This window comes from Arabidopsis lyrata (genome assembly GCF_000004255.2).
Source record: "Arabidopsis lyrata subsp. lyrata unplaced genomic scaffold ARALYscaffold_6, whole genome shotgun sequence".
Lineage (NCBI taxonomy): Eukaryota > Viridiplantae > Streptophyta > Magnoliopsida > Brassicales > Brassicaceae > Arabidopsis > Arabidopsis lyrata.
This window is the reverse complement of record NW_003302550.1, coordinates 11125487-11144347: the sequence shown is the minus strand read 5'-3', so window position 1 is coordinate 11144347 and position 18861 is coordinate 11125487. Positions and strand designations below refer to the sequence as shown.

The following is an 18861-nucleotide window of genomic DNA, read 5'->3' as shown; positions in this document are numbered from 1 at the left end:
TTAGGCTTTCGCTTCCCTCTTTTGGGCTTTAAGTTTCCGGGGATTTCTAGTGTTTCCGCCGGCTTATGTATTTCAACAATGTATCCTTCTTTGTGATATTAATAAAAACAGACGACAAAAAAAAAATATATTTTTTGATAAATTAGATTATGTGGGACCTTGAGCATTTTTGTGTGTAAAATAGAGATTGACAAACTTTTAACAGGTTCAGAGTTATATGCATATAAAATTTTGAATCAAAGAATTGCAAACTCATTGATTTTTCAAATGAACCCGTTAACAAAGTCTTAATTACATTTATATTGTCTGTTGTCTTTCAAGTAATACATTTAGCTATATTTAAAATAATATATTCTATAAAAAATGAGATTATATAAACTAATTTTAAAATAACATAAACTCGCGCGCTGGTATTCACCTAGTCCATTTTAAATCTCTGATTCTGTGTATTTTCTGTAAATTGTGTCCATACGAAATATCTAAATAATTAGTGTGTCTTTTTGAAGATTTTGAAATATCTAAAAAATGGTACGAGAGGATCCTAACTACATAAATTTGGTAGACTAAAAAGTTGAGGTTACGTTACCAGAGAAAATGAGCTAAAAGTTGTTTCATAAAACAATTTCCTTATTGATAAACGATAATGATAAGACCTTTAAGATAATTCCAAAGGATTACATTTTGAACTATGATAATATAAAATCAAGTCCATTGGGTAAGGACCGGGATAAGCTGAAGTGGGACTTTCTTAGGACATACAAGTCCATATGATTCTTCAAGATCAACATCTTCTACCTTCATTCCTTCTGGAAGCTTCCAATCAAATCGGTAGAGAAGATTGATAAGAGTCAAATGTACCAAAGCCATACCCATTCCTATACCAGGGCACATTCTCCTTCCACTACCAAACGGCAACAGCTCAAAGTTCAAACCTTTGTAGTCAATCTCGCTATCCATAAACCTTTCGGGGATGAAAGCTTCTGGATCTTTCCAAACGTTTGGATTCCTCTGAAGAGCCCATATGTTGACATAAATCCATGTTTTCTTTGGAATGTCATAGCCTCCAATCTCTATATCTTTTGAAGCCTCTCTTGGAATCAGAAATGGCAGAGCTGGGTTTATCCTTAATGTTTCTTTAATCACCATTTTCAAATACTCGAGTCGTTCTATATCTTCTTCTGCGATATCATCTTTGTTTTTGATCACTTCTCTCACCTCGGCCTGCGCTTTCTTCAGAATTCTTGGGTTTTTAATCAAATGTGTCATCACCCATGTCATGACTTGTGCAGTAGTGTCTATTCCAGCGTTAAGAATATTCTGTAATAATCAAAGTCAGTACATATTTTTACAATTTATGCAACATGAAGAATGAAAGTAAATTCTAGATTGAGAGGTTCACATTACTTACGGAAAGAATTCCTTTGGTGTGGTCTCGAGTAAGTTGAAACTCCCCAAGTCCAATCTCTCCCCTTTCCATCTTGAGGAGCAAGGCAATGATATCATCTTTAATACTCTCATCTTCTAGGTGATGCTTTATAGATTGATCAAAAAATGCATCCATTGCCTTGAAATTCTTCTCACATTTGCTATGTAACCCTGTGATCCTATCGATAATTCTACCAATGACCGGGAAGTAATCTGCTGCTGCGAAACTCCCCACCACCTCTATAGTTCCTTGAATGACTTCCTCATAAGTATTCTCAAGTTTACTTCCTTTAAGATTGATACCAAATGCAACTCTACAAATCACACTTCCTGCTAGTTTCATTAACTTATTGTTCAAGTTAACCGATTTCTCCAATGACGCAGCTTGTTTGAAGAAATCAACGAGGGAAGCAACTTCTTCTTTTCTTGTGTGTTGAAATGATTTCACTCTTTTTGCGGTGTAGAGTTCAACAACAGTCATCTTTCGTACCTCCCTCCAATATGTGCTATAGGGAGAAAAGCCGAGATCTTTTAAATTGTATGTAAATCTTGCAGGATAAGTCATATATGGTCGCGAACAACATTCTACGTCAAATGTTTTTAAGACTTCCTTCACTGTCTCTGGTGTAGATGCCACAACAGTAGACACATTCCCAAACTTCAAAGACATTAACGATCCATACTTTTCGGATAATTTGAACATCGAGCGATGAGGTTTAGATCCCAATTGGTGTAAGTTACCAATTAAAGGAAGTCTTGGTGGTCCAGGAGGTAGATTTTTCTTTGTCTTTTTCGTGTTCTTTGCAATAAGTATAGATGCAAAGAAGACGAATGCAACAATGGTATACCACAAACTCATTTTGCAACCTGCATAAAACGGATAGTTTATACAAAACCTCAATTAGTTACTAGTTTGCTCAATATATATTTGTTAGTTAAAAAAACATTATATATATATATATATATATACTAGATAACAACCCGCAGTATGTGCGGGATGAAGTTATTCAAGTAAAATTATTATGATTAAATTTTTTATCTGGGATCCAAGATCCGTTTGTGTAAAACGAAACATGTAATAATTTTTTTTATTTTTTTTTATTCAAATTTGGGACTATTTCGTATATGTATACGTTTTACCCGTGAAATATTTGAACCTGAAATAAAGCTTCAACGTGATAAAGAAAGTATTGACGAAATATTACCATTTATGCCAATATCCCTTTCTATATGTTTTAAAGATGTCGAGAATGATTAAAAAAAAAAAAGATGTCGAGATTTAAGTATAAGAAATCCAAAAATTTATCAAAGATGAGATTTGATAGTTTTCAAGTTAAGATTTTGTAGTGAATTTCAAATTAAGATTCTTAGATTATGAATGGATTACTACGAAATGGTTATAATAGGGCCAAATTTTAGTTTATAAATAAATGTGGTTGGTTTTTTTTCGAAAAGTTAGAATCCCTCCAAAAAAACGGATTTTAAGTATTCGTAACATATATTGAAAAAAGATTATCTTATGTATTTTAGTACAATAGATTTATAAATTTATGAAAGATGTAGAGATGTTGTAGTTTTAAATTCGAGATTCTTGAACTAAATGTATATATTTTATTATTTATATATAAACATAATACAAATATAAATTAAATATAAAGATTGTTTACCCATCGGCTTGAGAAGATTTATATAAATATATATAAAGAAAAATATAAATATAAAGATTTATTAATATAAGATAAACAAAAAGTGTATGTTTTTTAATTATTAAAAAATAGATCATTAATATAAATAAACAAAACTCTCGTGAATTGTTGTTAAATATAAATATGTAAATTAGTCGCCTAATTTTTGTTTTTTAGTTATGATTTCGTTTTTTATTTGTGTGATATATGTATGTATTAAGACTAATGGCAAAATCGGTAAATAGTCTAGTAAAATTTGGGTAATAATTTAAATGGATGGAAAATCACTCTGAAAACGACACGTCAACATGGCAGTTTAGATAATAACACGTAAAAGTAAAGTTTATTTTTTAGAGTGCTTCTCTATTAATATATAAGATATATATATATATATATATATGTTTGATAGTTTTAAGATAATATATATGTAGCACCAGGTGATTACCAGTGTTGTCCGCGGAAACAATTACATTAAGTTTTCTAAGTTTTATTTACTATGTATTTATTCTGTTTGAGAAATTGAGTACTCAAAAAGGTAATAATTAAAAATTTTATTTTTATTAACCATGTGTTTATACTTTTAGAATGAATACTACTACTATGTATTTAAATTATATATTCAAGTTTTTAAAATGTTATTTATTTATTATGTATTTGTTAAATTTCAAATGGAAGCAAATGACTAATATTTGATGAGTTACAGTTATAAAAAGATTTTAATAAATACTCACCAAAAAAACAGATTTTAATAAATAAAATCACAAAAATTAATAAAATTGAAAATAAAATAATAGAACGATTTTATAATTATTATTTGCCAGAAGTCTGAAGAAATAGAAAAGAACTTAAACAAATATGAAGAAATAGAAAAGTAATTAAACTATAAGAAAATATGGAAATTGAAGAATTTTACTTTCTTCAAGATTTTTTGTTTTTTTTTTCATATTAAAAATGATTTTTTAAATATATATTCTGCAAAGTGGGTTTAATAAAATAATAATAACCACTAAGATATGAAGTCAATTATGCTTGTATCACTTACTTTTTAAGACCGGTAATTATTTAGAAAATAATTATCTAATGAGTAATGAGTAATGACATAGGATATAAATATTGTATAAGTAAACTAAATGTTATTAAAACGGACTGACATTCGGAGTCTAAGTGGACAGTTAACCCAAAAAAAAAAAAGAATGTTATGTGGATCAGATGGAAAATACAGAACCACGCTAACTAAAATTCGAAAGTCTAAAGCACCAAAGCACCCTAATTAAGGCAAAACAAGAAGAAGAAGCATCCAAATAATTTCTTTATACACGATCAAAGTACATGCAACAAGTCACAAATATATAGTTAAAAGTTTATTCTACAACATTGAAACATAAACAATTTTGGTAAGATTAGTTACCTTTCAAGTCTTATATTTTGTGCTGAAGATTTTAGAGATCAAAAGTGGAGATGAGATTTTTTTTTTTTTTAACTTGTGTTGTGAAATTATTGTGTGAAAATTCCATATTTATACAGGGTTTGGCGGTGATATGACGTTTCAATTACATAAGCATGCCCGTCTCAAAATTATATTAGACTTTGTGCCCAATATAAATAATCAAATCTTATCTTACATAGAAATTCAAAAATATGGACCTTTTCTTATTAATATTTTAAAACTAGATTTTAACCCGCGGTACACCGCGGGATGATTTATTTTTAAAGTTAATATAAAAGTATTTTGTAAATTGTATCTCCTTATAAAATATTTATTTATATTATAGTTTACAATTGTTATTAAGTAACCGTATACCACGAGTTCACGAGACAATTGTTAATAAACTGAGGATTTAACCCGTATTAAGCGGCATGTTAATGATATTTATAAATATTTGGTTTACAATTGTTATTTATATAAACCCGTTCCGAAATATAATCCGTTCTGTAATTTCTTAACCCATCCTATGATTTTTTTATTATAAAATTTAATGATTATTTATTATATATAAAAGTTTACAAATCATATCATTCTCTAAGTCATTTATATTTTAATAAACTGAAGATTTAATCTGTATTAAAGCGGCATGTTAATGATATTTTAAAATTTTATAAATATTGATTCAAACTCGCCCACCATATAACTTCGTTCGGAAATATAACCTGTCTTGTAACTTCTTAAACCGTTCCGTCATTTGTTTTCTAAAAGTAGTAATTTTTAAAATTTAACGATTATTTATTATATATAAAAGTTTGCAAATTGTATCATTTTCTAAGATATTTATATTTTATAGTTTACAATTGTTAGTAAGTAACATTATACCACGGGACAACTTTTGGTTTTATACAATCTTTTCTAAATGAGATTCATTTAATATGTCTAATATTGGTGGTATTAAAAAATTAAGGATCTAATCCGTATTGAAGTGGCGGATTAATGATATTTTAATCTTTTTATTATTGTTGATTCAAAAACCCGTTCCGTCAAACCCGTCCGACAAAATAACTCATTTATTTTATTAATGTTGATCTTATTTATGATATGATTCTGAATCATTGTCTAAATATTTTAATCGATGTAGAACGTTGAACACACATTTTCGTCAACTGGATAATATATGTCCGTTTTTAAAATTTCGAATCATAGTATATGCAGAAAAAAAATGATTTTTTTTTTACTTTATGTATTATATGATGATTCAAAACAGTTAAAAACAAATCAAACAAAGATGATAGGAGAATCATAATTCTAAATTTTAATCAAATCTTCTAAATATCTAAATTATTAAATATGGAATATCTGGTGTATGAGTTGAGTTAAATATAACCCGACCCAACAAACTTTTTGTGACCAAAATCTGTAAACGGATCGGGTTTCCAAATAACCCGGAAGCATTTTTACCCATCTGTCACCAAAATGACTGCGAAAATATCCGGTGTATGAGTTGTGTTAAATATAATCCGACCCAACAAACTTTTTATGACCAAAATTTGTAAACAGGTCGGGTATCCAAATAACCCGAAAACATTTATACCCATCCGTCACCAAAATAACTGAGAAAATACTAGTATAGATTTAAGGTCTTTTTATCTAAATAAATTTTTTAAAAAAAAAAAACCATGTTCTTTGGCACCTTGAGCACATGCTATCCTCTAGAAATTATTACATTTGATCTCGTTTTCTGAGGTAATATATTTTAGGACAAATGCAAGATTTGGACAAGAATAGTAATATCATTCCGTAATCCCAAAAATAAGGAGGCCATTCGTATATTTATAAAAACTAGGGCGAAACCCGGGCTATGCCGCGGGGCTTTTTTAAAAACGTTTTTTTAAGAAGTTGCTTAATTGTGTTTTATCCACTCTACTTCCACTACATGTCTACATGTTTATGAGATTAGTTAATCATGAACACAAATGAAAATTTGATCTTTCTCGCTACCGTGAGATACACTCTGTATCTCGCATGAGCCGATTGTGTTCAAAATTGCCCAACCTCTGTTAGATTCTTTTCTTTAGATATCACACATTATTTTATGTTCTTAATCAATAAGAAATCCAATTTGCATTTATTCCATCTAATCCACCAATGTTGAGTTTTTAACCTTTGTTTTTCCATTGACACCTCTGTTTTGGGTTTATAATTGGGCTTTTGATATGATGTTATAGGCTCCGATTTACCTTATGTAAATCCCATTTCAGTTATTTAATAAAATCAGTTGTCAAAAAAAAAAATGGGGTTTTTTTTTTTAATAATTTAATACATACATATGAAGAGGTTAATTATATAATTTGTTTAAATTTCTGACTACCAAAACCATTTACTGCTTAGAACACACATTTTGTGTGTCGCTTTTATGCTTGTTGCAGGCGTTAATGACTGAGAAGTGATGGGTTTCGAATGGCCCAAGGTTTCTGTTGGATTTGAATGGCCCATATCGGTTTGGCTTAGTAAAGTCAAACCTCTGAATCCACTGGAACATCCTTCTTCTCTTCATTAAGAAAGAGAGATAGCGAGAGATTGAAAAAAAAGAACCGAGAACCTCCACAACAATGAATTTCAATCCACCGTCACAACGTTGATCGTTTTCTTCTTCTTCGGCGAGCCTAAGGTTCAATCTCAGCTAGAAAATTGAAATGTGTGTTTTTCTTATACATAGAATTTTTGGGGATTGAAAAGTTTTTCTCAAATCTAATTCCAATTCGATGCAAGTGTGTAATGAGCGAACTCTTGGGACCATGGTTTCTTCAATCCGTGAACCTCTTTATTCACTTCTTCTGTCAAAATCTCTCTTCTTTCAAGAAAAATGACTTCTCTCCCCAACAATCCTCTATAGCTTCCCATGAACATTTGCTCGCATTTGATAAGCACAAAGTCGACCAGTGTTTTTCTCTCAATCTTACTCTGGGCATCTCTCTTACCTTCAATTTTAGCGAAAAAGTTCAGAGGTAATATCAGTAGCTATCCCCAAGGAGAATTCTTTTATCATCAGTTGGCCAGAGACTATGAACTTGGTTATGTACTCGAGCTCTCAGTCATGACCTTTTTCAGCTTCTAATAAAGCGACGGATTCTGTTGAGGATTTGGTTTCTCTAGTTTCATTCTCATATTCATTGCGTGAATTTGAGAAATTTTTGCTGCTCGAGATTTGAAGATTTTTGGCTGTGTTGAAGTTGTTAGCTTCCTGATCCTCTTATGCATGTGTCATAAGAAATATGAAATTTTAAAGATCAGTGAGTCAGAAAACCTTACGAAAATATAAATATAGCGAATTATAAAAACATTGGTAAGCTACTAAACAAGGGTAAAAATTGATGGATCCATCACCTAATTTGATCAAATCAATCGAAATAGAAAGACAAACACATTTGAAAATTTCAAGAGAATATAAGCATCAAACCACCATTTAAAAGAAATAGATAACTACCCACACAAATTATTTCTTCCTTGCAACTGAACTTCCATCTCAATCAAGTTGTCGACAAAATCGTCAAATCAAATCCCCAGCTTGACTGGATTCACGAAAACAAAGTGGAAGATCTAAGCAAATTTAAATTCAATCAAAAATCACCTTAAAATCAAGTTATGTTTTCTGACATTGGTAACCCTATCTCAAAATTCTTCATGAACCATTGTTATTATGATCTTTCAACAAAATTTATAATCATAATTAGAATCAAACTGTTTAGTCGTAAAAAAATATCAAAAAATTTGATCGTTCAAAAATCAAAACCTTTTCAATCTCGACTTAATTGGAGAATAAAAGCTTTTTGCAATGTACTCACAACCTCTTCATTGATTTTAACCTCTGCAGCTTCTGCCTCTACTACCGTCGCAGTACTGTTCTCGGTAGACTTATATATCCTCACGCGCCTAATAGGAGAAAAGAAAATTATTACATCTTGCTATGGTTCTTTAAGCCCACTTCTCTACAAACAATAAAGCCCAACAAATTGAAATATAATGACATGGCATAAAGAGAATTATTTATAGGCTGAAACATGTTGAGTTGTATTAATCGAAATGTTTTCATTGGACGACGATTTTAATGAGGTGTCAACATGAGAAAAGCCCAAAATACTGATGTGTCAGACCTGAAAAGATTCTTAGTGTTATTATTGTATTGATTACACATAGTACATAATAAAAAATCAAAATTTCTTTTTAATCTTCAAAATACATGTATCCACCATATAAAAATAGGTTTATTCGAATTTTAAAATTCTGATATTCGGATCCAACAATTCATGATTTTTATTCGGATCCTTATCAAGATTTCGGATATCGAATAGTCAAGATATACAATTTCTAATTCTAAATCTGTGTATGAGATAATGGATTAAATTAATGAGATGGATAATTGGATTTTTCTTTTACTTTTTAAACGGATATCTAAACCCAAATGAACCACCATATATTTGTTTGGTCGGCAACTTTTCTTATATATTGAAAAACTAGTATCTATTGTTGTTAGAGTTTTCAATCATTTTGCACGGAACTTCTTCGTGATAAGTTCATTTTGCAATAAGTCATAATATAGATGTCCCACAAACCAATAATGCTAACTTTTTCAAGATAAGGTGATATAAGTTCGTTTGAATATTCGTGTATCTGTAATTAATTTAACGTTCATGTATCAAAAGTGAGTTCAAACGCTTGTTCGGGAGGTTGATTTTTCTTTGTCGTTCTTGTGTTCCTTACAATGATCCACAAACTCATTTTGCTTCCTACACGAAAAGGGATAATTATTCAATGTAAATTAATTTCAGGTTGACTCAGTTTATATTTGACAATCCTAAAAGAAATATAATTAGCATGCTTAGTGGATCATACCAAAAAGAAAGAGAGAGTATGTATGGGGTTCATTAGTTGGGATTGTGACAATAAATTAATAATTTTAAAATGTTTGTTGCATTAATTTTGACTTTAAAAAGAAAAAAAAAATACAATTCAAAAACCAAAAACAAATGGGCTCCGAGAAAATTAAAAGATTCTTTATGGCTGTATATGAGAGTGTTAAGTTTGATTCAAAAGAATTTGATTTTTTTTAAATGTAAAAATTTATTCAACAAAAATAAACCTTAAATCAAATATTGTTTTATAGAATCAAAAGAGTACTAGGAATTCAGTTTCGCGAGTTGAACCAAATTTATCGAAGCCCATTTTCCATTTTGCGTGAATCAATAAGCTGAAATGAGGAGACTTTTTTTACGCGCCAACCGGTTAAGTAAATTATCTGGAGTCATAAAATTTTTGTACTCAAACACCTATAGATGAAAAATATAGAACCCCATAAACTAAACCCACCTAAACATCATCACTATGTCATAATTAGGCAACCTATGAAGAATCTTAAATTTCTTTACACGATCAAGAGACATGCAACATTCGAACAAGTAAAGAACACATAGTTAAAAAGATTGAAGAATTTTGGAGAATATAAGAGTTACCTTTAAGTCTTATGCTTTGTCCCCGAAGAATTAGAGAGATAGAGAGAGGGAGACATGGAGGTACAGATTTGTCCCCGAAGAATTTTCTGTTTTATCTTCTTACTTTGTGTTGTGTAATTGTGACTATTTGCTTTTTTTTGAGCAATAATGATTGTGTTTATTATAAGTTTATTTTATTTAGCATAGCATTCGTGTCCACACAAACGAATAATACTAAAATTTTCAAGCCAATAATTGCATCTTTATCTTTTGTGGACAGAAGAAGTAATGTAAAACAAGTAAAACAAAAACTGATAGATGGCTACAAAAAAAGGTGGGTAACAAAAACGATTGAAGTTGACTTGTGGCCTTGTGGGAAACCAATTGTATAATAAATTCTATTTCGTGTCAATGAAATAAAATTTACAAAAATTCAAAATCTTAGAGAAATTATTTATTGATTTATGTTTAAATTTTGAAATAACAAAATACCATAGTTTGAGTTTAGGTTCTTTTACCAAACTTCCACTAAAATCTAAAATTTACAAATATGAAGAGTATATATATATTTTCTTTATAGTTCATGTTATTTAAGTGATGATTTGAAATGTGTTTATTGCCATGTAATATGCGACTTTGAATTCGGATAGTAACACATCTGTGACAGTAGCTTAAATCACTAATCATCTGTTTTTGTTAAAGGACTTCCAAATCACTAATGATGTCTTCTCAAATTGTATTGTTAGTGAACTTGAAATTTTTAAAATTTAATTTTAAATCTCTCGTTATACGATTATATTAATTATATGAAAATTCATAGAAAAGATTATGCTAATAGGAATATAGCAATTTGAGAAAACATCTTATGAAAAACTATTTTGTGAAACTTATATATATGTGTATATATATATATTGTTATTTTCTTAAATAGACATATATAGTTAAACATGAAATTTGAAGTGACTGACTTCAAACATATTAAAAATATGAAATGTCCCATTTATACAACATAAAAACTCCTTCATGCCTCGTCATCGTCGGATTCCATCGTATTGATCTCATGGTTGTCTCCGTCCTTCATCTTGACTATTCGTTGGTCTCATGTTTCTTTTAATGTCCGGTCAGTGTTGTCACGGGCGGACCCATTCAAGGGAAAGGAGGGTCAAGTGACATGGGTAAAATAATTATATTTGTGTTTATGTATAAGAGTACTTAAAAAACAACCAGTAGATTTGGTAATTGCATGCCCATTGACACCCCAGTAACCATGTTCGATTCCCCAGTTTGACACCTTTAGATAATTTATTTCTTTTATTTTGTTGGTCGAAAAGTATTGAAAACCACAATTAATATTTTTTCGAGATTCATTGTACTTGAATAATATTATTATGCGATATACTAAATAATATAGTTTCATATTTATATATGACCTTGGTAAATATTTTTTATGGGTCCGCCATTTGTGCTTAATGGGAAGAGGAAAGGGCATTTACCCATGGCCACAAAAAAATTTTTGAATTTCGTAGGTCACATATTTATTTTTAGGCTTATGTATATAAGTTGTATAGTGGGTACTTGTTTTAGAAGCCCATGACACTAGAATAATATCAATACGTATAAGTTATGTATTAGGAAATTTCTGCACATGTTTTAGACTTTAGTTTATAAATATAACACTAATGGGAGATAATTTTAATTAAAGATAACTAAGAATAAAGAAAATCTGTTTTGGAATAATCTTCATATTTAAATGAAAAGGATAATTTGAAAAAAAAAAATTGATTTTTAGTATTCCTTTTTCAAATAATTATCAATCGACCACTTAAAAATAAAAATATTAAAAACAAAATTAGTTGTAGCCTTGTAGGGTTAAACTATCGTGTGACCGTGTGTCGTCTTCTTCAAAATCATAAACCTTTTCTTGCTTCAATTTCATAAGAGTTTTTGTGTTTCTCTTGGCTCGTGTTGTCTTTCTCAAGTATATTTGACTTTATATGTTTTAAAACAATAAATCAATTGTGTTTCAAGTTCAATTTAGTTTGACAATTGACATCTAACCAATAAAAAAAAACAGTGAATGATTATTTGAATATAGTGAATGGTTATTTACGCTATCATATCTATAGAGAGGGAATTGGTTCGACAACTCGATTATGTGAGTTTTTAGTGCATGATTTTTAGGAAAAAAGTATAGAAAAATAGTGGTTAAGAAATTTTGTTTTATTTTCTTTTATCACTATTGTATATGCTTTGAAACAATATTTTCGTTATTTTGATTTTTTTTAGTAATAAAGACCACATTTTTTTATTCGCTCTAAGCAACAATTAGCCTTAACATGGCACTGTGTCCGGTTAAGCTCTGATTCTCACTTTAATCTTTTGTTCGATCTTTCTACTATTATTGCATTTAGTATTTAAAATTTTAAAGTCTCTTATTAACAAATTATTGACGTCAATCTTACACATTATGTGTTGTGAGGTAGTGTTGTAAGCCTGTAACAATTTGCAGGTAATAGTCTTTTTTCACAGTTGTATGGGAAGGAGAAATTGTGACAAATAAACCAAGAATTTGGTTCATCAAACTCTCCTTAGTCAGTAAATAATTTGTTTATTTTGGTTCTAAAGATATCTTAAATTTTACTCTACAAGACAAGTGAAGTGAATATATAGATCTATAGGATTTTTTTCGAGAAAGAATAAACCTATATGAAATTTTCATCTCTAAACCGCATCACTGGTTGATGAGAGTCTCTTTTCTCCAAGTAATATCTTAATTATCAATCCATCAAATCTCAAACTTCCTCTATGTCCTTTGCTTCGTTTCTTATAACTGAACCCACCTTCAAGCTTCATCAGTTATCACCACTCTCTCTTTCATTATCTCTTGTTCTCTCTTTGTATAGATTCGTCTCGTGAAATCCAAACTTAAAATCATGGTTCAACCATTTTTAATGTACGTTAACAAGATGTGTCATTGTGTTTATTTTGAGAATTAAAATGAACAAAATTCTGATTTGTGTATTTTCTTTAAATTGAAAATATTTTGTATACTTTTATAGGCATTGTTAATGAGTTAGGAGAGTAACGCCCCAAGGGAATGTCTCATATTTGCCATATAACGAGAGAATCCCTAACCACATTAATTTAGACTAGTTTAAAAATGTAGCAATGTTTATTAAAAGTTGAGGTTAAGCTACCAAAGAAAATGAGCTAAAAGTTGATGCATCAAACAAGTTCCTTATAAATGAAAATGATAATACCTTTAAGATACTTCCAAAGGGTTACATTTTAAACTATGAAAATATAAAATCAAGTCCATTGAGTAAGGACCGGGATAAGCTCTAGTGGGACTTTCTTAGGACATACAAGTCCATATGATTCTTCAAGGTCAATATCTTCTACCTCCATGCCTTCCGGAAGCCTCCAATCAAATCGGTAAAGAAGATTGATGTCAAATGTGCCAAAGCCATACCCATTCCTATACCAGGGCACATTCTCCTTCCACTACCAAACGGCAACAGCTCAAAGTTCAAACCTTTATAGTCAATCTGGCGATCCATAAATCTCTCCGGGATGAAAGTTTCTGGATCTTTCCAAACGTTTGGATTCCTATGAATAGCCCATATGTTGACATGGATCCATGTTTTCTTGGGAATGTCATAACCTCCGATCTTTAAATTTTTTGAAGCCTCTCTTGGAATTAGAAGTGGCACGAGCGGTAATACCCTAAACGTTTCTCTAATTACCATTTTTAGATATTCGAGTCGTTCTATAACTTCTTCTATGATTTCGTCTTTGTTTTTTATCACTTCTCTCACCTCGGCTTGCACTTTCTTCAAAACTCTTGGGTTTGCAATCAAATAGGTCATCACCCATGTCATAACTTGTGCAGAAGTGTCTATTCCAGCATTGAGAATATTCTGTAATAATCAAAGTCAGTACATATTTTTAAACTTTATGCAACATGTGAAGAATGAAGGTGTATATGGATTGAGAGGTTCACATTACTTACGAAAAGAATTCCTTTGGTGTGGTCTCGAGTAAGTTGAAACTCCCCAAGCCCAGTCTCCCCCCTTTCCATCTTGAGGAGCAAGGCAGTGATATCATCTTTAATACTCTCATCTTCTAGGTGATGCTTTATAGATTGATCAAAAAATGCATCCATTGCCTTAAAAATCTTCTCACATTTGCTATGTAACCCTGTGATCCTATCGATGATTGTACCAATGACCGGGAAGTAATCTGCTGCTGCGAAACTCCCCACAACCTCCATTGTTCCTTGAATTACTTCCTCATAAGTATTCTCAAGTTTACTTCCTTTAAGATTGATACCAAATGCAACTCTACAAATCACACTTCCTGCTAGTTTCATTAACTTATTGTTCAAGTTAACCGATTTCTCCAATGACGCAGCTTGTTTGATGAAATCAACGAGGGAAGCAACTTCTTCTTTTCTTGTGTGTTGAAATGATTTCACTCTTTTTGCGGTGTAGAGTTCAACAACAGTCATCTTTCGTACCTCCCTCCAATATGTGCTATAGGGAGAAAAGCCGAGATCTTTTAAATTGTATGTAAATCTTGCAGGATAAGTCATATATGGTCGCGAACAACATTCTACGTCAAATGTTTTTAAGACTTCCTTCACTGTCTCTGGTGTAGATGCCACAACAGTAGACACATTCCCAAACTTCAAAGACATTAACGATCCATACTTTTCGGATAATTTGAACATCGAGCGATGAGGTTTGGATCCCAATTGGTGTAAGTTACCAATTATAGGAAGTCTTGGTGGTCCAGGAGGTAGATTCGTCTTTGTCGTTCTCGTGTTCCTTACAATGATTATAGAAGAAAAGAAGACGAAGGCAACAATGATATACCACAAACTCATTTTGCTTCCTACACAAAAAAGGGATAGGATATACAAAGTAAATTAATTTCAAGTTGGATCAATTGATAGTTGACAATCCTAAAAGAAATATGAATATATATATATATATATATATATAGCATGCTTAGTGGATCATTTAACCCCAAAAAGAAAAAAGAAAAAGAGTATGGGTTTCATTAGTTGGGATTGGGGCAATATATTCTTATTTTAAAATGTTTGACTTAAAAGAAGAAAAATTTTCTAGAGTCTTCAAGTTTTTGTAATCAATCACCCATAGATGAAAATAAACTAAAACCACCAAAGCATCACCATTGTGTCGTAAATAGGCAACCTATGAAGAATCCTAAATTTTCAACACGATCAAGGTACATGCAACATTCGAACAAGGAAAGAACACATATAGTTAGAAGTATTCGAGAATTTAAGAGTTTCTTCTACAATTGAAACATCAGAGAGGCCGAGATCGGTAGGATTACCTTCAAGTCTTATGCTTTGTGCCGAAGAATGAGAGAGGGAGAGATGGATAGAAGGAGATATGGGTAGGAGGGATATTAATTATATTTCGTTTTGTGGGTATTTTTTGTTTTTGTTTACTTTGAGCAATAATTGTGACGATTCAAAAAATGTGCGGATGGAAAATCAGAAATTTTTTTTTCCGAGTCTTTCTTTGTCAATCGATCACAAAAATCAGTCACAATGATGAGGGTAGCATGGAATGCTTCATGATAAGTTTATTTAATAAAGAATAATATTTGTGTCCACACAAACGAATAATGCCAACATTTTTCAAGATAATGTAATGTATACTCGTTTGAATACATGTGTATCAAAAGTTTGAATCGTGGCAGCAAAATATATGGTGTATAAGTATAATAAACAATCAATAATATAAGTGTGGTTTAGTGACTTAATGTGTGAAACAAGAGCATAATGAGTAAAAGTTTATGCTTTAGCTGCGCTTCAAAAATTCTAGTTTTTATGCATTTATTCCTTTATAATTTTTTTTTTTTTAGTGAAAAAAAAAAAAAAAAAAAAAAAATTCCTTTATAATTTTTTTTAAAAAAAAACTTTAGTTTATTAATTAACATATGTATTTGCTGTTTATAGTCATAATGTCGGGTTTGAGTCTATAATTGAATCTTTATAGCTTTTGGACAGAAGAAGTAGTAGTGTAAGCAAGTAAAACAAAAATTGCATGATGAATGCAAAAAAAATGGTGGGTGACAATTGAAGTTGACTGGTGGGAGAACAGTTGCATATAAGAGTCCACTCAATCTAAAAGCCTTTTATTATCATTAGAATATCTTTGAAGATTATAAGAGCCCACTTAATCTAAAAGCCTTTTATTATCATTAAAATATCTTTGAACTTCATTAAGAAGCCCACCAATTCTAAAATCCACCAAACTAATCAAAATCCTTAATGTAATACACCCCTAGATGATTAAGAAACTCTAACTAATTTTTTTTTTAGATTCATCAGAAACTTTAAGTTTGTAATGTTTTTGTATTTTTTTCCAAAAATTTTAGTATCTCTTAAGCTAAATTTTTTTAAAAGATGTTTTAAGATCTTTCTATAAATATATTTGATTTGTGTAAGTTGTTTATGTTTCTAGTGGCCATTGTATAATATGTCCAGATATGTCTTGTAAATTTTTACTAGTTCATGTAGTTAACTCAAAAACAAAATCTATGTATGTAGTGTTTCCTTAGTTTATGTAAGTTCTTGAATATGCAAATATACTCTTCAAGTGGATTCAAAGTTCTCTGAAGTTTTGGTACATGTTTAGTCATCAGTATTTGTTGTGTGTAGTGCTTATTAAATTGCTCAGTTACAAATCGAAAATTGATGATTATCAAGATATCATAATGTAGATAGAATGTTAACAACCTCTCGGAATATGCATTATTTTGTACGAAACGGTAAGATTAAATAGTGAATTTGATTTTTTGCTTAGTTGGAGTATAGTTTTGCACTTAAGTATATTTGATGTATCAATTGAATATATATCTATTGACTTGAAGTCAGGCCCGTGGCTATGTACATTAAAAATAAACATTGGCTTCTGGCCCATTATTTTAGACAAAAAATTTAAGGCCTTAATTTTCTTGTTTATTAATTATATTAGATCCAAATAAAAAACATTGTTTATGTTGTTACAAGAAAGAAGAGAGTCACGATGCTTTTAATAAATTGGATTTAAACATATATTGTGAAGTAAATTAGAAACTAAAATTAAAACAAATTAGGGCAACTAGTAGACTAACCTTTCACATTTTTTTCAAGTTTTTTGCCCTGCCACTTCTGACTTTTAAGTTTTTTTTTTCTTTTTCTTTATTGGTTGCCATCAACAATCCGTCACAAGTAAATTTCTCTAGTATTATAGTTTTCTTTCTAATAGATTTTAGATAGGGATTTCAATATTTCATATTTGATTTGGGATTTGGTTTGGATTAGGTACGCAACATAATGTTTAGAATTGAGATTGTAGTGCTAAAACGTTTACAAAATTGAAGCAGAGGAACATGAATTTTCTAGTATTAACTAACAATTTTTGTTTTGGACAAATTACGTAACTTGGTTAATGATTTTGTAACACAAAAGCGAAGAAAAATTGCGTTTTAGAATTAGTATTCGGGTTTTTACTCTTTCTATTTATTTGGATTATGTTGGCTATTACTTTAAAGTTTTTTTTTTAATATATATATTTGAATTAAGGCTTTTTTCTAAACATCGCTTCTGGTCCATACAATCCTAGGAACGGCTCTGCTTGAAGTATGAAAAAACAGTTTCTTCCAAACAACTTAAGAGAAAAAAAAAAAGTTACTTGATCGATTAGTATAAATATAATACAAATAACACAATTAACAAAATGATACTAGTGAAATGAACCAGCTAAAAATTGTGGGGGTTTCTACTTGTATATACACTTATCGTGTTTAGTATTAATAAATCAATCAACATCATTACAGATCAATTCTTTAGCCTCAAAAACAAAGATCCAAAACAACATGACGAAATTGACTTCCATATCGTGTCCTTTCCCGTCGACATAAAAACTTTAATATATAGGTGCATGAATATCACAGGCATTATTTGTGTCATTAGTGTTATTTATTTTTTATATACTTGGAGCTAATGACAAAAATTTAATTATTCGAGCGAGAAATATCTTCTCCAACTATAGCTACAAACCAATACTACCATTGTGTCATCATCATTTATTTTTATTCGAAATTTCAGTCAACAACACTAATCTCTTTCACCAAAATCTTTGGACTATTGTTACAAATGAATAAGTTTTCCTTAAAAAACTTGGACCCTTATAAGTATTTGTTTTATTAAATATACACAACTGTTATTGAAAATGATATTTTTAAAAATTAATAAATAATCCAAATTAAGGTAGGCTCTAGACGATTGCATCATTTGCCCAACCATGTTAAGTCTGATTATAGGGTGAAAGATGAGGGGAAGTTACAAACTTACAATTCCTATTAACATTAACATGTATAAATAATAATAACAGAAGAAGATTTCTGCAAAAAAAAAATTCTCCTAATTGCCGTTTTGCAATTTTACCTTCTATTTCTAAAAACAATTATATAGATTAATCATACAAAATCAAAAATAATACGCAATATAACCCGACGTAATCACCTTATTGTGATAAATAATACAGCAAATCGAAGTTCTCTCAAGAAGGATTACAAATCTATCTTTTTTGAAGTTCAAAAATCTAAGTGATTTGAAATTTTAGAAATAAAGGGTTAAATCACAAAAAAAAATGGCTACTTGGAGGATTTATTTTTTCAGAAAATCCTACTAGAAAAACTCAATGCATCAATAAAATTTAATTATCTATATTTGAGATTAATTTAATAAAATTTCAATGCAGAATAGTGTAACCGAAAGAGTGACATTAAAATTCATTTAATACTGTAATAC

The 18861-nt window shown here is 30.0% G+C and overlaps 2 protein-coding genes and 1 long non-coding RNA gene across 4 annotated transcripts; all 3 read right to left on the bottom strand.

The window, feature by feature from the left end:
- Nucleotides 1-595: 595 nt before the first annotated feature.
- Nucleotides 596-4606, bottom strand: LOC110227718 (cytochrome P450 71B11-like). The gene is made up of 3 exons (XM_021023050.1): nucleotides 4519-4606; nucleotides 1409-2292; nucleotides 596-1317 (listed from the first exon to the last, which is right to left on the bottom strand). Exons 2-3 carry the CDS (start codon nucleotides 2282-2284, stop codon nucleotides 703-705), a joined length of 1491 nt encoding a protein of 496 aa, XP_020878709.1. The 5' UTR covers nucleotides 2285-2292; nucleotides 4519-4606; the 3' UTR covers nucleotides 596-702.
- A 2617-nt stretch (nucleotides 4607-7223) lies between these two features.
- On the bottom strand, nucleotides 7224-10199 carry LOC110227717. Of its 2 annotated transcripts, XR_002331401.1 has the most exons (3): nucleotides 10047-10199; nucleotides 8330-8469; nucleotides 7224-8108 (listed from the first exon to the last, which is right to left on the bottom strand). It is a non-coding gene; the product is annotated as an uncharacterized LOC110227717 (long non-coding RNA). The 2 variants fall into 2 exon arrangements; XR_002331400.1 differs by lacking the exons at nucleotides 7224-8108; nucleotides 8330-8469 and adding an exon at nucleotides 9083-9323 and having other exon boundaries at nucleotides 10047-10194.
- A 3006-nt stretch (nucleotides 10200-13205) lies between these two features.
- LOC9310309 (cytochrome P450 71B11) lies at nucleotides 13206-15581 on the bottom strand. Its single transcript, XM_021023396.1, is given in 4 exon segments — nucleotides 13206-13474; nucleotides 13477-13945; nucleotides 14038-14921; nucleotides 15390-15581. Coding segments are annotated over 3 exon segments (1485 nt in total). The 5' UTR covers nucleotides 14914-14921; nucleotides 15390-15581; the 3' UTR covers nucleotides 13206-13334.
- Between the last annotated feature and the right edge of the window lie 3280 nt (nucleotides 15582-18861).